Below are 23,397 nucleotides of genomic sequence, written 5' to 3'. Positions count from 1 at the left end.
GAGCACGGTATATTTGGTGCAAACTGATGATGCAGTTGCATTTAGAAAAAACCTTCAAATACATTTTTCATGCTTAATAATTTCAACCAAGACATACAAGCAGCTCACTTGTTCTTTGTATTTTGGCAGATGTTACTCTTAATCATAAGAATGATTGACTTTTCAGCTAAGAGGTACACAGCTGGAATATTAGTTTTTGACTTTGTGAGATTTCTGAACAGTATACAGAATATGTAACTATTCAGAGTACAAACTGCATGCGGAAGCATTATCACTTTGAGTGATAATGCTAAATGATTCCCTACTTCAGCAATGTTTTCATGTTCAGTAAGTGTACATCTGAGTGGTAAACTGATTAAATTACTCCTTTTATTTGAACTTTGTTAGAGATCATTCATTAAGTCATACAGCTCTTTTAAAATATTTTTGCAATTGGAGCTTCACTTTTCTATTTCTTATTAAAATCTGAGATATATACTGTGGGAACATCAACAGCAGCACACTAGTTGAGATCGCCTTGAAATTTAAAATTCAATTGTGATAATTTATTTTTTTAAAAACTTAATAACTGAATTTCAGATTTTCTGTTTAACTTAACAATTATTTAGGGATAACGTGAAATTTCAAATGAAAATATATGCTAATTCATGCTGACTTTTAGCTTAACATTTATTTCTCTTCCCCATTACCTTCCCATGCCTATAAGCACTGTCATAAGTTGGAGACTAAAACTGTATCATGTAAGTACATGCAAAGCTAGATCCCTTTCTCAAATCATTCTTATATCAAAGTAAGCCTTTGGCACATCTGAAGATCAGTTAGCTACTTGTAACAAGTATGTTTCAGAAAAAAATAATGCTTTTGAAAAGCTTTTTGTTCCTCTTTCCATCAAAGCCTAACTTTTCATCTGGTTTCCTGTGCAATCATACTGCTGTGAATGTGTCTTTGTGTTTCCCACCTAATAACTTCTGAATATGCTGATCAACTTCAAACACTTTTGACAGGGGAGAGGATGGTGGGGAAAGGGGACTTGATTTCTCCAACATAATTAAATTCTCTAAAATTTCATCAAAGCTGGTGTCTGGGAAGAGGAAAAGAAAACCCTGTTAGTATTCCCACTGAGGGAAAGTGCAGTCTGAGCCCACACTTCTTTATACACTGAAAAAATCCATGCAGGTGAGTGTCATTGTAAGTTATGGAAGAAAGCTTCACTTGGAGCTTTCTGCTTAGCGATTCAATCAAATTAAGACACAAATTGGTAGGAAATAAGGCTTCATTATTTTCCAGTGTTCATAGAACTTCTTGTCATAAAGGAAAGATTCATCTCACCTCACTTTTCCATTCTATAGTGTTGACATCTTTATTTCCACACTTGTCTCTCATAGTAGTCAGTGGAGAGAAATAACTTTCAGAAGGTGATTCATTTCTGAGTACGAGCTGTATGCCTGGGAATGGGATTTGAGCTTGTAAGCAGTCAGGTGGAATATAGTCCTGTTCTGGCAAACTGCATTATAAAGCTGGGGATGAGTGAATTGGTGGGAGAAGGGAACAAGGGGAGTTTGGGAAGGGAACAAGTTCAGCCACGCAAAAATGATTTGATTGTAAGAAGAGAAGAACTAGTGAAGTGCTTGCTCATTTCCATGCTTTTTGGAATTTGACTTGGAGAGATTAAAAGCCAAACTGTCTTAACTCAGGTTCTGTTTTTATTCCACTGGGGAGATGATATTATATTGTTATACAGTTGTTTGTATTGAGCAAGACATATTTGAATTCTCACATGTATAACGTCCTATGGGCTGGTATACATTGGTTTTGTTAGCCAAAACCTTCCTACTTCTTGCAGCTTCATATAGTTGTTACATCAAGTGCCAAGTTTCCGTTAATTGCAACATGCTCAATTTGATTAGACAGTCACTATAGTTGCTGAACAAGAGTCTTATTCAAACATTGTTGAAATTAGAAAGTGATTTTTCTAATTAATTAGGGTACTTTGGCAATTACCAGAATTAGTCAGAAAGTGCTGGATTGAGAATATTTGCTTGGAGAAATTCCATATCTGTAAATACTGTTTTGAAAAAAAATTCACAAGAGATCCAAGCACAAAGGTAACTTAAATGGCAGGAGGAGACATGAAGTGTGGGAAACTCAGAGAACACTGTCAATATGAAGCCTATATACATTTGCCCTATGAACCCTGACTAATAAGCCTTCATAGGAAAATATATTAATGTCCCTCAGCTTGAGTTTTCCTTATCCCATGCTTCATATTTGCTTGCCAAAACATCATATGGACACTTAGAATTACATCAGAATCAGTTTTATATGGCATTTCATTTTCTCAAATAATTTGTTATTTTTAATGGTAGTATCAAAGTTCTAAATATTTACTAAATAATGTGTCAAATAGACTACCCTGGTGTCTCCCAACACAATCAGAAGAAAGGAAAGTTTAATGTTTATGTTATTTTCATTATAATGAATTTGAAATTAGAACCACTCAAAGGAAGTGGTGCTTTTCATGGAATAGTAAACAGATTTTTATTTTCATGTGTAAACTTGATGTTATTTGTCACACAAAAGATGTGGTAGTATTTACTGTATTCTTTGCTTTTTTATTGCTTGAACTTAGCAGTGATTTTTGATAACTGTAAGAAATTATAATCTTTCTGATTATATTTACACTCAGGGGTATTGCATTCATTTAAACAGCACTAATAAACCACTTGAATGGTTTACTCTTCTGGTCAACACTTGCAGTTGGTCAGCTTCAATAAGGGTTACTTAATTAGGGGTGCTCTAAAGTTTTAAGCAGATATATAGCAATTCAGTAGGTAAAATGTTAACGGTTATGTAATGATATTAGTTTTAAACTGATAGTGAAAAAGAGCTGCTTTTTCAGGAGAAGGTACAAAACCTATTCCTGAAAAACATGCAAGTTTTCGCATGTTTTGGGAGGGGGGGTTAGTTTGTTTGTTTGTTTGTTTGTTTGGTTTCTTTGGGTTTTTTGTGTTTTTTTGGGTCAGGTATCAATTTCATCCTACTTCCCTTGAAAAAGTCTAACAAAGAAAAAGGGAAGAATTCATCCTAACAAGGTTTGAAAAGGAGTTCTGGGTTTTTGTTTGTTCTTTTTTCTTTGTAGTTCTGTGTAACATATATTACCAAATATTACTAAAAATTTTTTAAAATACTTGTATTGGTTTTAAGGGTTTTTTGTTTGTTTGTTTATTATTATTGTTGTTGTTGTTATTATTATTATTATTATTATTATTTCTGGGTTCATTGTTATTAAGCCTTTTCTTTACTACTTGCTCATAATAAAGGCTGAACAAAAACTATTAATGGCTCAAAACTAAGTGGCATCCATACAGGTAAATTGTTTTCCTAGTACTATGGAAATTATCTGAAGAATAGACTTTCTAAAGGCAAAGAGAAAAAAAAAACCTCTAAATTATTCCAAACAGTCAAGTAATATTCATATTCAATTTCTGGCAGTGTAAGGATATTAATGCCATGCTTTTGCTTAAGATTTTGTTTCATAATGCTACAGCTGAAATGCATCAAAATGCATGACCGTACCTTCTGTTTCTAAGACAGAAAATTCAAAAGGCTATTTACCTTAAATGGAAAGGCCAAATTCAGAGAAATAAACTAAAATGGAAAATGTCTTAAACAGAACTGAACCAATGATCCTGATATTTTTAGAAAGTTAATGTGGTTCTGTGATGGGACTTAGGAATTGTTCAGAATCACTTGACAACACTTAAATCAACAACTTGATTGTCCAAGCTGTTCAAAACAAAATGAAGTAACTAAAACATTAAAGGAGGAGAAGTGAGGTGCATGTAGCCTTGATGTAAGTGATTGGCCCAGACAATCTGATCTCCTGCATAACTTGCTTGCTGGGGAACTTCCATGACACTCCTGTGTCATGTTATGGGCTAAGTGTAGGTCCATGAAGCAATGCCCAGTGGGTTGCTTGTGTTCCTGGAGCGGCAATCCACCTCTTTCACTACAAAGGTGGAGATGGGAGGAGGGAGGCAGAAGTTAGTGAAGCAACCAGTTTAGTTTTCACCCACTTGTTGAAAATTTGAAGATAGTAGAATATCTTTATAATTTTTAAAAAAATAATCTAATAATTTAATTCCTGTTTTTCCCTCGTTTCAGTCACTGTGTATTCCTTATTCCCAATTCAGGCTTGACTAACACTCCTGATGGTGTGGGTTAGATGACAAGGCTGGGACTAATACAGTCTTTCTCAAAGAAACTCCTGAAAATGTAGTGTTTTTTTAGGAATTGAGAACCAGAGTTTGTCAAGCTCTGACCTTTCAGTGTGGAGCACCTCAAGAATTATCTGCCATCTATAACAATTACACAGTGAATTCTAGTTGATGCTTCTGATTGGCTGTGAACTGGTCATGTATCTAGCCCATTTTAAAACATCCAGCTAGTGGTACTCCTCTGCCTCTCCATCTGTTAGGTCTCCTATTTCATCCCATAAGAAATGTTGGTATATGTCTGTGACAACCTGAAGGGATATATTTGTATATTATTTATTTATCCAGTGCTTTATATATGGGAGCTTTAATGTGCTGAGGAACTAATGCACTTAGAATAGCATTCGCTTTATTTAACTTTAGTTTGCTAGTGCACTTAAAATTAGACCTGTGGTTAATAAAAGCTTTCCTTGTAGTGAACGCATAAGAGCTCAGTTCTGTGGCTTCTCTGGGGTAGGAAGACCTGTACACTGCAGTGCACCATGACAGCAGAGAGGACTTGGGAGGTTCCAGCTGCCCCTTTATTTGCCTTTGGTTGACATTTCATGGTGGGCTGGAGAGAAGCCTCCTTTTGCACCCTGCTGGAATGAAAATCTCCATTTTCTGCTCTTCTTTTAGGCTGGGTAGCCTAAAATATAAGGTTTGTGGTGGAAAGTTTACTGGCCTTACAACATCAACAACCTTTTATCGGGAGGCATCTGCTGAGTTCATAATGAAAAATAATCATTAGTGCACAGGAAGCATCTTTCTACTTTTTAACTGAGAATGCAATTACATTGCTTCTTTGCCCTGGCAAACTGCTGTACAGGAGTTCTCTATCATCACATTGTATGGCACATGAACAGAAACCTCAAAGTGAGGAGAAAGAGAAGGGATTCTTTCTTATGCAGCATCTGGCTTTTTAACAAAGTGCAGGGTTTTTAAAATAGTTGAGAATGCTCTGTTGAAATTATTAAAGAAGTGAATGACTAATCTCTACTGCAAAATGTCATTTCCCTTTTATCTTGTGCTTTAATCAAAATAAAAGAGCACATTGTGGAAAAAAAAAGAAACTAAGAAAAGTGCCACAAGATATCATTTGTCAGGGTTGGGATTAAGGACATTAATGGAAATAACATTCAGACGACTTCCATCCCTGAATTCCCATGATAAAAAGCAAGATAATACAAAGTCAGTAAAGGTTATTTAATTTGAAACATTTTGGAACTAAAATAAATCACAGTTAATTTCTGCCATATCCATTTTCTTTGGTTTGTTTAGACTATGTAGAAAAATAATATCTAAAACTTTTTTGTAGATACAGTTTGTTTCGAAAATAGACAAAACACTTTATAAGAAAACTCTATAGCGGAGAGGTTCGAGCTATAAAAAGGTATTTTAACAAAAATGTGGGTAAACCTCAAATTTGTTTTTTTTGTTTTGCAAAAAGCATATAATCACCAAAAGTGAGTTTTTTTCATAAAATACTGAAATGCTAGCTGTAAACACTGCAAAACATATTTCAGCAGCCCTAATGCGTTCATTTTTGCCCAATGAACCTCGCTAGTTTTGTGTAAATTTCATTAATAGACTATTTGTATCAGAATCGTTCAAACAATTCATGAGAACAGTTCACTACCAGCAACACTGAAGTTTGTACTCACAATCAGTACACGAGTCTCTTAAATACTGTCAGAGAAGACATACTTCATTGATTTTCTCTTCAAGTTGTCCGTGATGATTTTAATCTTCTTAAGCTCAGACTCACAACCACACCTCATTACACAGATGTGTGGGAGAGGAGTAAGTGTGGCTTTCCCAAGAAGTGGAATCAATTACATATATTTGCATTTCCTACATTTTAGAATGGTGTTAAGGTTTCATAATGAAACCAGAAGCAACCAGTTGAGGACTAAACTTGTTTTGGGGTCTGCCTGGAGGCTGTGGAGAGCGAATATATTGCTAATATACAACAACAGATTCAATGGTGACATGAAGTTATGATAAACTCAAAAAATCACTAGCAGATAATCTTGAATCTTTATGCCACACTTTGTCATGGCATGTCCTACTTCTTTAGTACGACATGAAGGCAACAAATCTGTCTGTATAGAAGATGCTCCCCTAATAATGAATGGGAAGTCTACTCTGCCTCCAGGACTTCCACATTAAAGCACCAAGTAATATATTGTTGGGAATGTTTGGGGACTCAAATAGCCGTGGCAATGAAGAAAACTAATTTTGTCATTAGTGGGTCAGAAACTCATGTGAATTTAAACCATTCAAGCTATATTTACCTGTGGAATTTTCTAGAAGGTGTGCAAACTTAAGTTTGAGGAATTTATCTCAGCTCTGGTAAAGGTAATGGTAAACAATTTATCTAGCTGCACATTGACAGTAACAATAAATGCTGTGTTTGAAATTCTTTGATCTCTTTGGAGCACAAATGTTAGAAACAAAATCAAGTATGTTACACTGCAACACAGAGAAAAATCATCTAACTAAAGACGGAGGTAAATTCAGTCTGTGACATATTCCTTTTTGCCAAAATACAGCATGTAAGATCACTTGCTTTCAAATAGTCATAACAACACTGTCTGGAGAGTTATGACTTTGATTATAAACTTCTATAGTTTTGACACCTCACTTTTGAGCTTTAACATTGTATACTGTATGTTTCTTGGGAGTATCTGTTAATGGAAAAGAGAAATAATACACTTTTTAAAAATAGACTATATGGATTGAATTGCTGAGAAAAAGTGGATACAAAGTAATTTAGATTTTAAAGGCATATTTAGATTTTAGCAGTATTAAAACTTAAGGGAGACTGCTTAAATACAAAGCTGTCTAGTAAAATTGCTTGAAGGACCTTTGTATCACTAAAAAGACTGTACATATAGTAGACAATATACTAATGGAAAAAATGGTACACAGTTTGTTTTGTTTTCCATAGATGCTTAGAAAAAAAACCAAGGCAAAACCAAGGTGAATTAAACTTTGATTAACCTTGAAGGGAAAAATCTGAACAAAAAAGAGAGAAGGTGTTTCCAAATTATTCCTGTCCATCCAGTTAGTTGACTGGAATCTGGAAAAAAACTAGTGTAACCTAAGTTATTTTTCTAGGCGTTGCAAAAATAATTTTAGTATTTGTCTTGTTGTATTGGCAACATTTATTTTTTCAGGATATCAATTGTTCCTTGACATTGGAATATAGTACTGGTGCTCTGAGTTAAATGCAAATATTGTTTAAATTGCTAGCGCATGAACATTTGTACATTTTTTAAAAACAAAACAAAAGGCACATGATTTTCTTAAAAAGACAAGATTTGGCAACACTGACACTGAGTTGCTGCAATTAACTGTTTAAAGCTGTAATAGTACAGAAGGTCTGAATGCACAGCTCCCCATGGAAATGAGGACAGATAGCCGTAGCCTTGACTTTGCAAAGGCTTCTTTCTGTTTATCGAAGTGTGGGTTTGGTTAGCCCCTCTGGAAGCTAGAATGTTGTACTGATGTGTGTAAGATTACTTTCTTCTGGAAACTAAGGAAAGGTCAGCCCAATTTAAGCATGAACAGATGATGTCTTGACCATGGACTAGTACATGACAGTTGGTTTCAGCTGAGTAAATTGGGGATGTTATGTTGTCATGGCTGGCCACCTGATACTGTCTGTCTTGTTACACAGGTTATACCAGTTGTACAGCTCTTAGGAAAAGGAAACTGTTAAGCACAGGCTCAGGTGTCCATCTGCAATGTCAGAGCTTCCTCTTCTCTCTGTTTTCCTGGTGCTTACCATGGCTGAAGGTTGGTGCAAGCCTTCTTGGGGAAAGGATGTGCCTGGCATGTTCAAACATGGTTGGTTCGCTCTTGATACTGGTAGTCAGGTGGAGAGTAAGTGGTGCTGTCTTGAGGCAATATTTTGAGTTGGTTTGGGTAATTGTATCATTCGAGCCAATGGTAATTATATTTTTACTTGACACTACAACTTACCTGTTGAAGACCCTGATGGGTGTTTCATGCCATAGGGCAGATAGATGAAAAGCCAAAACTTCTGTGGGTGAAGCAAAGATGTGTACGCAAGGGAATCATATTGTTTTATCATTATGTTGGCTTTTCTGCCTTTGGAGATCTTCCAAAAGAGACTACGGGTGAGATATCTGGGGTCACTTGATTTGTCTGTTTGACTCTTGATCCAGAAAAATATTTAAATTTGCTTTCTAAGTTAGGATGGAATTATTCCCATGCTTAAACAAGTGATTTAAGTTTAAGACATTTTTCAAGCCATTGGCTTGTGTGTGTCTCTATGATAACACCCCACTGAAGCCTAATCTGTACAGCCAGGTAAACTGGATTTGAGTGGGCTATATAAATTTATTAAAATGCATTTTAACATGGGCAAAGGTCTCAATCTAGCTTCCTTTACATCCTGTCACACCAATGAGCTTGATTTATATTATCGTCTTTTTTATTTAAATGTGGGGTATTTATATTGGCTACGGGGCCCTTAAGACTAAATGGGGAAAGTTACTGTGCTTTTTTCCCTCTCTGTTACCTGGATACAAGGTTTTGAACATCCTGTGCACATTTCCAAATTATTAATACCTATTTGTTCATTTAAAGGGATGTTAAAATCACAACAATAGCGGGAAAAATAGCTTCCATGAATTTATCAGTGTTAGATTGCTCTTCCCCAGTATAATATCATTGTTAGCTCTATCTGTGTTTTCAGGTTTATTTCTGAACTTGAGCTTCTGTTCTTCCCTAGCTGTCTGCAGGATTTCATCATTTCCTATTGGAGTTGCATGTTTAGTTTTAAAAGAAAGGTCAGATACTACTGTCACCTAATAATTAATGTCTTGCTGACTTTTAAATAACCAATCACAGTAATTTTTTTTATTAGAATTTATGTGTTTTCCAATTTTTTTCACGGTGTTTCATACAAGTTGCTAGCTTACTGTGTATGAATAGGTTTTGGATAGCTATCAGAGTCACTTGTTCTGATAGCCCTGTATTCCATCTCAGTTGTACCACAGAGACGTATGCAGATACTGCAACAAATATTCTATTACAGTCATTTGAATCTGCCAGATGGAACTAGCAGGCCAACTATTCTCTTACAACGAAAATCTGCACTTTTTTCTTTAGATAATCAGAACTTTGAAGGCCAGGGGAAGGGCCATTGCTCATTTTGCACATTGAAGTGTTGAGGTTACGGCAAGACACCTTTAGGAGGATGTTCTAGACTGTGAGAGGCAAAACCTAACACCTTTATATTTTCTCACTCAGGATCCTATTTTCCATATCTCAGGTTCACTCCTGGCAGTTACTCTATGGGAAGTCTTGGCATAGACTCAAAACAGATAGAATATAATGAGAAATTATAATTTTAGTCATCAGAAGAAAACAGGTTCTGTTCTGTGATTTAAATTACATGGTAACTCCTGTGTATGGTAAGTAGTAGGTAACCACACTGTAATTTTTATGTAATTCCAGACTATATGAAATTCACAGCAATTTAATGTTGAATTAATGATGTCTTGCAGCTTTAGCCACCTGTTTTCTGAGCTACAACAGGTGTCTGGATTTGAAGGGGTCATAAGCATGTGATAAACATTTTGAATCTGTTTTCTTTAAGTTGTTGGTAAAGTCCATATATTCTTTTTGAGTAAACTGGATCAGTATGTCAGAGAATTGGAATGACGGAAAGGTTGACAACCAAAATGACAGGAGTGTCATAAGGGAGTTTGCATTGAAAGAAAGGGAAAGAGGAAACAGGATGACAGAAAACTTACCACAGATACACTAAGAATGGAGAAATTGACCAAAAGGAAAATTCCTAGAGGCTTTGAGGGTAAGGCAGACAACAAATTAAAAATCTTTCTGTTTCCATTCCTTCCTGAAGTCAGAGAAAAAAGGTAGGGAATTAATAGAACTATTAAACATGGATAATTTTTTTCTCCAGGAGTTCTGAGGGTTTATGTTTTTTAACAATTAGGATGCAATGTCAAAATAAACTTCTGAGAAAATCTCTCTATAGGAGAATTTGGCAGCAAATAATCACAATGAAAATGAGCTAAGAACATTAGTACAAATAATTTATAGATTGTTTTGGATAAATCTGACAAAATATGGAGAACTTCAGAAACTGCATTATTCGCAAGCCTTACATTTATGAAAGTAATTTTGTTTTCTCCCTTTTTTCCTCAAAAAAAAAATGATTTAACTCTATGTAATCCTATCTGAGGTACAGAAAAAGGACTTGCTCAGAGAGCTGTACTGCATTAGACTATAACTTATGTAGACCTATATAACTTCTGTTGGCTAGCTGAGTTCCGTTCTTCATGAAGGTAAAACTGTCCTGTCTTCCACTAAAAAAACATCCACCCTTCTAGAGTTCCTTCAGTTCATGAGGATTATGCTGTATTCTTTTCACTACGATCCGTTAATGTTTTGGTTATACCCTTTTGTTGAAATATGAATGAGTTACTTGGCAAATTGAATTATGACACTTCATTAAAAGGTGTAACTTTCCTTTCATTCAGAAATAACCTTATGTTATTTCTACCCACACCTGAGTCTCTTTTCTGAGGCTGCTTTCATAGGCATTTCTTTTTTTTTTTTTTTTTTTTCAAAAAATTAGCTTGTGATTATCAAACTTCCAGAGCTAAGCATTGCATACGATGACAGGTTGTCCATGAATGGGAAGATTTATTTGTCACCTGTCCTTTGTTAAATATATTTGTGATGACATGCCAATCTTCAGGTATGCAGATGATGGTTTCTTATTCTGTGTTGAATAACAGAGGAACAAGTAGATGGATGAGAATCACAGAATGGTTGAAGCTGGAAAGGACTCTGGAGGTCCCGCTCAAGCAGAGCCATTTGAACCCATTGCCCAGGACCACATCCAGAAGGCTTTTGAATACCTCAAAGAATGGAGACTCCACAGTCTCCCAGGGAAACCTATGCCAGTGCTCAGTCACCATCACAGTAAAAAAGTGTTTCCTGATGTTCAGAGGGAACCTCCTATGTTTCAGTTCGTGCCCATTGCCTATGGCCCTGTTACAGGGCCACTGAGAAGGGCCTGGCTTTGTCTTCTTTACACCATCCCTTCAGACACTTAAACACATTGATGAATTTTCCCCTGAACCTTTTTTCCAGGCTGAACAATCCCAGCTCCCTCAGCCTTTCCTCAGAGGAGAGATGCTCCAGTCCCTTAATCATCACTGTGGCCCTTCATTGGACTCTCTCCAGTATGTCCATGTCTCTTTTGTGCTGGGGAGCCCAGAACTGGATCCAGCACTCCAGGTGTGGCCTCATCAGTGCTGAGTAGAGGGGATCACCTCCCTCAGCCAACTCTCAGTTCTTTTCCTGATGCAGCCCAGGATACCACTAGCCTTCCTTGCTGCAAAGGCACATTGGTGGCTCATGTTCAACTTGGTGTCCACCATGATCCCCAGGTCCTTTCCTGCAAAGCTGAGGCTGTACCTTCTACAGCACTTGCAGTACGAAACTGATATGAAGTGAGAAAAACAAAATCTGAAGCCTGGTGCAGACTCCACCAATTGAGTTTAAATTGTGCGTTAAATTGCAAATACAAGTAGGAGTAGAAGTTATCTTTAACTCTTTTTTTAAAATTCTTACCCTTGGCTACCACCAGGCTTTTTTCATTGTCAGTGGTTTGGTCTTGGGAGATTTCTGCTGTTGCTTTTCCACTGAGGAACCACTGAAGGTTCACCATTTCCTTGGAGACATGGTTCTTATACAGATCCCCTCAAGGATGCACAGACTATGTTATGAGCTGTCAGGGAAGGCAGTGCCTGTAGGTGTGGTTTTTATGGGTGAGAACATTTTGTATATCACGTCCCAGATCAGGCAGAACAGGACACTGAATCTGGGTCTTGCACATCCTGGGCCCTGTGTGCTCTGAAGCATCACAAAACAGAGCTGCAAAGTACTCTAGGAGATCAGCTTGTCCAGGAAAACTCAATTCAGACCTCAAAGGATTTATTTAGCAAATAATATTGGATAAACTTACAATGTAAGAAAACTTTAATATTCACATCTGTAGATACTCATTAAAATTGGGATTTATTCCTAGAATAATCATACACCAGTTTCCTTTTCTTCTAAGTAAATACAGGACCAGAAATCTTGCTGTGAGGCAGGATCAGAAATAACTAGGTCATTACCAGTGAAAAGTTCCACTTTCTTTGCTGTTTTTGTGCCCACGTTTGGCTTTTAATATGTACTTCACACTTACCTTCACAGAGTTTCGTTTTGTGGATTTCAAATTCTCATTTTAATTTGATGAGAACATGCTGAATTCTGTTCTCCACAGAGTCTGACATCTCTCCCATGCTGGGGTGATTTGCAAGCTTTTCACTACTGAAGTTATTAATAAGTAAAACTTTGTCCAAGACAAATCCCTGGGGCTCTCAGTTGAAATACTCTCACTATCTCACACTGAACTAACATCTGCTTGTTGTGTATATTTAAGCTAGGCGATTTCATTTAGATCATGGTTTTATGTGTAAGCTTCTAGTACAAAAAGGAGGAGGGAAGAGTGGGGTGAATGCTAGATCCTGTCACCCATCCCTTCCTTCTGCCTGATCCCTCTTCCTCTTTGCAGCAGTGAAAACTCCATGAGCTGGCTGTGGAGAGTTAAGGGTTAACCTTTTGTACCATGCAGGGTGGGTGTATCTCCCTGTCTGCAAGGGAGGGAGAGGCAAGAAAAGGCTGACTAGTGCAGGATACAAAAAAATGTATTTTAATGGCAAAGATGTTTATCAGTGTTTCTTACGAATCTGAAGTTTTAGCACAAGAAAGGTTTTTATGACTTCTAAACTCTGCTGATCCTTTTTCCTGGACAAAAGCAACGGAATGACATGGTGCTTTTTGACTTCAAGGAGTATGCTGAAAATGAGAGTTGCTGGAAGTACTTTTTACATTGTTTAAAATGGATTCTTAGATTTGAAATAACTAAAGAAAACATAGGTAACTGAACATTGTACCGTATGTGACCTGGGACAGGAACCATAGCTTCCTCTTAGGGAGAGCCGTGGGTAGAGTAATAGGGCACTGAACCGACTCAAGTAATCGATTATCTAACTCTACAGTAACTAATACTTACTGACTGAGCTTTATCTCCCCTCTCTCTGGTACACAAATTCCACATTGAATTTGATCCAATTACATTAGTGCTCAGGCCAGCGAGCCTGAAATTCAGACCTCAAGTTGAGGGGTAATTGTCCATGCAATGAGAATAACGAGTTCATAGTTGTGCCTGATGCAAACATCCACACTAAATTAAATGAGGTTCCTCCCCAGACTGGCTGTGTCTGGCTCCAGCTGCACATTTGACTGGCACTGTGATAGTGGGGGTATGATCACAATTCCTGCATCTTTGTATGTGACCCTGTATAATTCATCCATTTTCTTGCACAGACCTCCTCCAAGCTGGAGCTAGCTTTTCTGTTCTCTTTTCAATGGTTGAGTAGTCTTTTTGAATCCTTCTCTCCCCGTGTCAGTCTTCACAAAGCCGTTATATTACCATTCATTGCTGAGCTGCTGTGTAGTCTCCAGGGAGGTTTGTTAGGTTGCATTAGCACAGATTAAGATCTGCGCTGTCGCCACTCCTCCCAGTACCAGCTCATTGTTTGCTAACTGCGAGGTCAATAAAATTCTATTTTCTGTCAAACAACAGACGGTTTTCTTATGAGAGTTGTAGCAATCTCCAGTTCACCAGCCTGTCATGCAGATACAGCTGCAGGGAGCATTCATTAGATGTACTGGAGGATGTAGGAGGATTTTTCAGCCATCCTATTTTATTCCTACAGCCATTGCTGGTTTTGCTTTATTCTCCTATCTGGACACCTTTTTCTAAGTGAGATTAGGGAAGGCCAGAGACAGATTTGCTGAAAGAAGGAAAGAAAGGGTCTGAAAAGCAGTTAGCTAGCCATCAAATTAATTTATTTATTTATTGCTTTTTTTTCTAAAATAATTCAAGGGATGCTTTAGCTCTGCTGTTTTACAATATTATTAGCTTGATCACAGTTTAGTGACTGAATGATGATTCACCTCTTTCAAGTAATGAGTCATTCGAAAGCAAGGATCTGACCAGTCAGTCTAGAAAATAATTAACACTTATTTGCAATATATTTATGTATGTTCATATGAACAAAAAAAGAAAAAAAATCTTCCAAGTGAATTTCAGACTTTTCAGGAGATATTTGAAAGCTGTGATAATCCTATAAGCCTTTCTAACAATTCTTTGTACATTTCACCACTTGGACACAGCTGGTCCTCTCTTATCCTCTCCCTTTCCCTTTTCCCAAGTCCAAACAGCAGTTTAATATTAACACCTTTGAAACCAGAACAGCAGTAACAATGCCTGTTACCAAAAATGGCAGAAGAGGCCACCACACCGGGTCCTAAATCCCATTGAAATGGAGGAGAAAGCCTTGGAGCTGGGCACGAGAACTGTCCTTCTGGGGCAGATCTTGCAAGCCATATTGGGTCACGGACAAAGAGACACTTCTTCAGGGGGATGTCAAGAGGACAGAAGTAAGATGATCTCTCAGCCCTGAAAATCTTCCCCTTTGTATGTTTCCAGCCTTGTAAGGGTTTCCTTTTGTTCTTGTTTTGCCTGTATTTCTCTGGTATGTGAGATAGGCTCACTTTGGTAGTGGGTCAAGAGCGGCCATGAAGCAGGCATTATGGCCAAACTTGGTTTTCACTAAATAATTTCAACATTTTGTTTAGAGTGTTTACATCTTATTAATTTCTTAATTATTCTGCAAACTTTATAGGCCAGGGCTGAATATTTTTGTGTTTTACAGTGAGCCTCATTGCTTGTAAAATTCCCTTGCCAGTAACTTGAACCAATGGCTGTTAAAGGTGAAAGCACCTCTGATCTGCTGGTCACATCTATGCCTCCTTCAGGCAGCTTTTCAGCAAAACAACAATGAAAGAAACATGAGTCATGAGGATCTTGAGGTTTAGAGTAATGTTGCAGCTGCAGGTAGAAAGAGCAGACTTCAGTGAGCTGTTGAGAATTTTAATTTTCCTTTCATGCAAGTAGTTTCATACTCTGAGGAAGTGGGGGCCAGACTTAATGCCCCAAGAGGTCCCTTCTAGCTCTAGCTTCCTGAAGAAAGGAACTATTCATCCACCCAAACTCAGAGAACAGTGTCCTCCTGCCACCAATGAAATGGACATCTCTTCTTTAGTGCTCTGATCAGCAATGGCAGAGGGGAACGGGCTGGAGGAACCTTGCTAAGAGCTCCTAACATCCAAGGCAAAAAGGCACAACTAATATACCCATATATAATAAGTAGGTCTTCAAGGAAGAGAATAAATGAAATGCTGTACTTCAGAGAACATTGCCATGCTTTGATGAGGCTTATGGAAATTCTTGCCTGAACTTGACACAAGAAAGTATGTAAGGAGGGTTGTTTGTGGCATGGTCATCTCTCATTGTAGTTCTCATTGCGATTTTAGTAACATAAAACAAATGAGTGGGATCACAGCAGTGTTTCTTCACAGTCCCTCAGTATCATACAATAATGCTTTTAAGTTTCAGAAAACTCCCTTCTTTTTACAGTATGGAAGACCTACAAACCTAGCAGAGTAGGACTTGGCCAACCCCACAACATCCTTTCCAGTTGTCTGTACTGCCTGTGTTTGTCAGTCTAAAGAAAGCTATAAAACCTGGGTGTTGTCTTGAAAAGCATATTCTGCAGTGAGAAAGAAATAAATGTTTTGGTATAATGGCAAGGTTTTAGCACTTTTAAAGCTGCCTGGGGTTTATTTCCAACAGTCCATCAATATTCCAGTCTGCTAAACCTGGTGAGAGGTACGGAAGAGGAATACTAGCTGTATGTCACTACACACTGGACACTCTATTCTAATGCTGCATAATTTGTAAGAATTGTTACTTTACCCAAACAAAACAAGACATGCTGGATTCTGAGAAGGAGTAAAGTGGAAGAGATGTCCTGAAACCAATGAAGTTATGCTAATGTTGACCTCCTATCTCTTAAACAGGCCAGAAGTAGATATGTGAACTTGAGTATTAGTCTCCTATTCATTGCCATACTCTCAGTACATCCATGCTTTTAGCAGTGCTATAAGAATATTCAAGGCTTGGAACGTGTAGGATAATGTAAATTTCCTTTTCATAAATTGCTGGGAGAACAAACTATTGTATCCTTATTAATCTTTCCTTTATTTTATTGTTGTTTCAGGTTAGGTTTCCCCATGATGATTGTGTCCTGTACCATCGGGATGTGCTACCTTCTTGTTGCTCATGTCATAGTAGGTTGGAACTCATAGTAATTTATACTTTCAAGATTCAAAAGAAGCTTTCTTTTTCAGTTAGTTTATATATCAGAACACTAAGAACCCATATAAAAGAAAAAAGATGTGTAAAACCCCAAGATATGGTATCAATCAAATGATTATCAGCATCAGGTCTGGTCATTCTTAACCTTCTGTTTTGTGAACAATTTGCAGAACTAGTCAATCAATATTAGAAGAATCCATATATTTAATTATGAATGCAATTAATGTGCAGATGAAAAGGCACCAGCACAAGGGAATATGTTGTGTCTGAAAGTTTGTATTGACACAATGTAAATGTAGTCACAGATGTAAAACTCATTCACAACAGCAGATGTTCAATAACTTCTTTTTAGGGCTTCATTTGTCTTTGTCAATGTGTTTAGCTATTTGTATTAAAGTAACTAATATTCAAGTTGTAATAATAGACAGTTAAGCAGAAAGTCTGTACACTATGAAGGACGTGTCATTATCTACATTTAAAAATAAACACATGTCCTGAAAATGTGCTGTGGAAGAAGTTATTATTTTGGAACTGGGATTGCATTCTACGGAGGCTTTGTTTTTAATTTTAAAACTCCTAACCAGTGTTAAGCTACTTTTTTTCTTAAAATAAACTAATGCCCCTCTTCTTACAAAAGTACGGACATAAGATGTGATAAAGCACCGGACGTCTTCCATTTAGTTATTAATTCACTTCTGTGATGGAGTACTTTGTTAATAGGTTAATACACTATATGGAAGAATGAGATCATATTTTGGCTTTGATTTCCTTCTCTCTGATAATAATGTGTTAAACTACATACATTGTTTTGTATAATTGGCTTCCAGAAAGGTCAAACTTCTCATTATGAATATTAAGTCCTGTGAGGCATTCAAAGCCTCAGTCCCCATCTTCCAATACCTTTGTGCCATGGTGTGAATTACTGGTGGGTCTGCTTTATCTTGAGTCAGAGAAGTTGGTAACCTTGTGAGTGCAACCCAAGTGAACAAGGCTGAGTTACAAGGAGCCAGTAGAGATGATCAAATGCAGTTTTTACTTGTGCTTATTCCTTGAGATAACCTGGTGAAAGAGAAGCAATATCTCTCCTCCATGGAGGGTGTGAGGTTAATTATATATCCCATTTTACTCATATGCAGGTTGTGTCCCTCACCTAGATGTTAGTTGTGTTTTGTTTTTTAAGTCTGAAATATGATGTTAAAGAGGCTAATGGAAATAAGTCACAAAGCAAGGCTTGGCTTTGAGTGGAGTGTGTGGAGGAGGAGGGGAAGAGTTCTTCCGTTGCCCCAAAACCTCCCACCAGGACTTCCAGCCCCATCCATAGTTGGGTACCCTGGATTAGTGAAGTCTCCTGCAGTGGGGCTGAATTTTGCAGCACTGTTGAGAAAGCTCAAGGCAGCTCTAGAAGATCACAAGACCTTCCCCCAGAACCAGCATAAGCTCCTTTCCTTTTATATTAAAAAAACCCACCAAACCCAAAACCCTGCAAAAATACCCCAAACCCACACAGACGGGCCTGAAAGACAAATTCAGACAATTTGTCTGAAATAGAATTTGGCCTGTTGCACTCTCAATGTGGAAGTCTCCACTGCTCTGTCTTTGTAAGAGCAGTTTACTCTGTAACAACTGGAATTCTCTTTCAATTAAAGAAACATTTATGCTAATCAGCTTAACATTGATCCCTGGCTAAAAATATTAATACAATATTCCATAGCCCTCAACATTTCTCACATTGGAGCAATCTTGTTACTGTCACTGTTTGTGCAAGAACTGTTGTACTAAGCCCTAGAGAATGCAAAATAGCCCTATACTAAAACACATGTTTTTATTTGTTTTAAGGGGATTGTTTTTTCTTCACTCACATGATTTAAGGTTTTCTTTTCTATTCTATTCCATTAAAACACCATTGGCATGTAGGAGTATAAAAATGAGACCATGGTCCCACAGCACACCTTACTCCTTTTTATTGTTCTTTTTAAGAGGCTAAAATCTAAATAAAACCTAATCCTCTTCCTGGGACCTTGAAACCCTCCTGCCAACCCTAAGCAAATTCATGCTAATAATGCGATCACATTAGCTGACATGAAAATGCATGTTTGCATTTACAGTTTGCTGGACACTGAAAGATAGAAGTGCAGCAATTAATTTCCACTCACTCATCTCGGCAAACGCCCTGGAACACTGGTGTGAGAGAGAGCTCGCTGGCTTCAGAAGGGATAAGTTAATGAGACTCAGATGGTATTTTCTTTCTTTTATGTTACTGGTCCTGTCAAAAGAAGGCAAGCAGTGCGCAGGGAATACAAAATCATACTGATCATGCTTTTAGGCAACCAAACTTAAGGCTAAATTCTTTCTGCTTCTAGGAATTTCTTTTATGGCATACTGTTTTCCTGTGGATTTCCTTCAAATAAACTGGTTTTCCTTCCTTAAGCAACCTTGTTTCTTCATTTATGCAGCCAAGAATAGCTCAGTGAGAGCTCATATGACAAGGCAAATTGTAAAAAGAAGATGAAGTTGTTTGTTTGCACGGGCCTTTACGTGAGTGTAATGAAAATTACCCAGGTAATTCACATCATTTCAAGGTAGTGAAGTATATTTTTCATTGATTTCCATTATATTTATCAGCATAATGTGCACATTGGAAAGGCACAAGTTACAGTGACTATATCCCTGACAAAAGTAGTGTATAGAATCCCATAAAAGTGAATTTGAAGAGTGGGTGAAATTTATTTTTGCAGTGAAATTCTCTCTAAAATACTGAACAAAATTTTAGTCAAGTAGTAAATTACGTAAAAGTGTATTATCTTTAGTGTGCTTGTGGCTGATCTCAGAGGACGGGATTCTCATTTTTATTGATAGCCCTTAAGGCTATTTAGTGGTGTTTGTTTTAAGCCATAGAGTAAATATAAATATATGACTACTCTGAGATCCGTTTACCCTTTCTAGATGGTGTAAAATGCAGTAAGACAGCGATATGTGAATTATAGCAACAGAGCAATGTAAGCAAAGCCCATTAAAAGAAAACAACTCCAGTAGGTAAGCAGGGCAATTACTGAAAGCAAGGAAAGAAACACGGACATACTAGAACTTCACCAAATACTGAGCTATTTAGCAAAGAACACCGAGAGTGGCCAGGAGTCTGCCCAGCCCAGCACCTGTCTCTGGCAGTGGGGCACAATGGGTGCCTCTGAAGAACACAAGAATAGAGCAAATAAAATTATGTTTTCCTAGAATATTGTCCCAACTTTGAGAGATTTCTGTGACCCAGATACTTCCTGAATGAGAGATGGCATCTTTATGTTGCATTGCACTTGATGGATTGGCCTTCCACAAATTTAGCCAACTCCTTGCTGAAACTTTGTAAATTCAACATCTGTCACAGGGAGTTTCAGAGATAAACTACAACTGTGGGAAAAATACTTCAGCTGTTTGTTTTGAACTTGTCCTTTGATAATCTAATTTTCATGACACCTCTCCCCCAACAACTTTCCCAAATCTTTTGGTTGGGAAGCAATAACGAATAGCCATCCTTTCTCTAAATCATGATTTGATAGACCTATTTCCAGTCTGGAGATCATAGTCTATTTGCTTGCTCATTTATTATGTGGAAATACTCTCATATCTTTGCTCATCCCTTTTTTCATCTTCTGAAGTTTCGTCATACCCTTTTTGAGTTGAAAGGATGAGAAGTACAAACACTAGCCAAGACACAAATACACCATGGATTTACACAGCAGCCTGCTGATTTCTTCTGCCTTTCTGCTTCATTCCTAATAATTGTTAAGATATAATTCAGTACTTGGACTGTTACTGACCAGTAAGCTGAGAAATATATTTTTGTAGAATAACATCTTCTAACAACAAGCTGCATTTCCTGAGTGATAATTATTAGCTCACATTGTTTAGTATGTAAAGTTAAGGCTGGTTTTGCTCCTCTGGAAACATTACAGCTGTCCACAGTGAATGTCACATGTCAGTTTTCCCCAGTCACTTGCTCTTGTAAGGATTTTATGTAATTCTTTACTATTAACAATTGTCTTTGCTATGCTGAATAACCCATAGACTTTCACATTTAACCTTTTACTTCAAAAGCTAGACCTTTTGAAGATATGTTGACCATCGCAGAGCCAGCCTGTCTCCCTCTAGGGCTTCATGGAAGAGCCATACCCCTTATCCTGTGGTAGTTTAATTTCTTTAAGAGCTGTTGGACTAGATATATTTACTCTCTATCATAAGTACAGATCAAATCAAAATGATTTTAAAAACTGGAAACATTTTCCTGTACTGCACAGTGAGCTTTGTGAACACTTTCCTAGCAGATGTTACTGAGGTATGATTGAAAAAAATTTTGCTCATTTCTATGAGAATATTTGAGCTAAACTGTAGGATTTAGAAGCACACAACTGTCTTGAAAAAGGTATAATGATTTGTTCACTGGAGAATAAGGCAATTCCAGATTATATGTATAAAAAGAAAGTTGCCTAATTGAATGGATTGTTCCACAGATGTTCATAAAAGTCTTTTAGACCATGCTAAAGCTTCTTGTATGATGTCTTTGTTAATACCAAGCCTAAAAAAAATAATCAAAATAAAGTGTATTGGTTCTAAGAAACCAGATTTTAAAGGTACAGCTAGAAATGAAAATTGTTTGACCATCCAGAAAGATGGTGATCTCACCTAAGAAGTCAAATGTTATTTGTGAAGTATTTGCACTTTCTTTGGACAACTTGCACCACAAACTTCCTCCAGTGACTTAGAATGACTTTGTATTTAACATATGGGAATAAGTTCAGAAGAAAAAGGCTTCTATTTCCTGCTGTGTTGCTAACTTTCTATGTAACTTTTTATATTTAATGGATTTGTTTACGTATTTGTTTCTTGATTTTACCTAACTTTCTGAAGTGCTTTAAAAAGGTACATTTTCTATATGGATGCTTTGAGTTTTGTTAAGGAAATACATACTGTTGATCAAATAGCAGGGAATTAGTGTTATATGCAAACACCATTTATTATTTTAAAGATACTAATAGGAAATGTAGAAACATCAGTGTAACAACTATCAGATGGTTACTCCCTACATTAACCACCATTAAAGAATTCATAGGTTCCAAATGGCAGAAAAACATTGGCACCTGAAATAGAAAATAAATATTCTAAGCATGAGCCTCTGTGTTTGTTGTAATGGGATGCTAAGAAAATGATTGGGAACCAAGTCAGAAAAAATAATGAAATAGCTGAAGCATTAAATTAATATTTCTGAAGTGAATTTACAATAGGAAATCCTAGCAATTCAGAATAAGTGCTAACCACCTCAGATGAAGTCAGCATATGAAAACCTGAGTGATTTATTAAGGACAACTGAAAATCAACAAGTGTTGGAGATCTATTGAGAGAAGGATGAAAATCTTCCCCCATAGATGTTCTAGAGGGAGAAGATGAGAGAAGAAAACTTTTCTTACACATTTTTTATTAAGGAGGCTATTATAGGATTAGCAATATCCTAGTGCTACTTGAAATGATAAGAAGCAAAAGGGTTTTTACATTATGTTTAAAGTTGGTCACATGCTGGGGTTTTTTTCTTCAGGTTGATGTTGCAAGTTTGGTAGGCAGCAGTGATTTATTAGCAGTAGTTTCAATTAGTGCTTTGCCTAATGAATCAGAAATGGATAAAAAGCCCTCTCAAGATGTGGTCTTGGCCATCATTACTATTACCCTGGCTGGAGTAAAAGACCTGCTGCTATTTTTAAGAAAATCAACACACATTGGTCTGTCCGTGATGTATGAGTTGCCCTAACTGTAGAAGATAAAAGGAGGAAGAGAGCCATAGAGTGCTGTAAACAAGAGGCACAATCAGGAGGGAGTTACAGATTTTTCCTCTTTTTCCAGCTTCCAACCATGTCTCCCCCTTCCCTCCCAAATTTATTGTCCACAAGTTATTTTCCATTTACAGACATCTGCTATTTTGAACCTTACTCCCTGCTCAGTTGCATTGTGTTCCTCATCTACCAGTTGCCAAATGAAACCCTAACAGCTCCGTGTTTTGTTTTTTTTTTTTTTTGTTTGGTTTTTTTTTTGCCTCTAGCCCCTTTTTCCAGATGTCCTGTGCCTACTTATCTTTAATAAAGTTTAAAGAGGTGTGTGTGGGGGGAAACCCCTTCTTACTTAAGAAACAATGTTAAGGATACTAGGGAAAAGGGATATTTCTTTTTCCCTAAGTTTCCTCATGTCAGTGATGTGCATAGTTTCCCTTTTTTCCTTCATCCTTATATTTAATATATTCACCTATTGCATTTCCTAGTCTGTTAGCTCTCATGTGTGTTTTATGCATTGGTTGTGAAAAGATTTACAGACACTGATTTGAAGTAAAAAGTTACAGCAAGTCTGACAGTGGTGGGGCTTATGAACATAAAATGAAAACTTATGATTCTCCTCAGATTAACTCAGGACCATTAATGCTTCAGTGTCACACCACTATTAAAACTAGCCAGCTGCAACAAGGCTTTTACCATCACATACCAGGTTAACTTCAATAAGTAGTTCCCACACCTTGCCCCAGCACAGCCACCAACCCCCACAAGGTTTTAACAGTTCATCTACTGTCCATGCTGTTTCTTCACCCTCTACAGGCCAATCCAACCTGCTCCTGGCCTCTGCTGTGTCCAGGGTGCTTGCTCATCTCCCTCTGCTTCTTCTAGGTCTCTCCTCATCCACTGCTCCTCTTCCATACCCCTCAGAGCTATTTAACTACTTAGCAGGAACCAGCCACAGCTGCACATTATCCATGTCAGCCAACCCACCGCC

The 23,397-nt window shown here is 37.3% G+C and overlaps 1 protein-coding gene across 1 annotated transcript in view; it reads left to right on the top strand.

Moving 5' to 3' along the window:
* Window positions 1-17,274, top strand: part of OCA2 (OCA2 melanosomal transmembrane protein) — a 177,555-nt gene extending 160,281 nt beyond the window's left edge. Inside the window, exon 23 of the mRNA XM_040585076.1 lies at window positions 16,502-17,274. Coding sequence (XP_040441010.1) covers window positions 16,502-16,589 — 88 coding nt within the window. The 3' untranslated portion in view covers window positions 16,590-17,274. The remainder of the gene's footprint in view (window positions 1-16,501) is intronic.
* The last annotated feature ends 6,123 nt before the right edge of the window (window positions 17,275-23,397 follow it).

The sequence above is a fragment of the Falco naumanni genome, chromosome 2, assembly GCF_017639655.2.
Source record: "Falco naumanni isolate bFalNau1 chromosome 2, bFalNau1.pat, whole genome shotgun sequence".
Lineage (NCBI taxonomy): Eukaryota > Metazoa > Chordata > Aves > Falconiformes > Falconidae > Falco > Falco naumanni.
The sequence above is the reverse complement of the archived record's forward strand: the minus strand, read 5'-3'. Positions and strand labels throughout refer to the sequence as shown.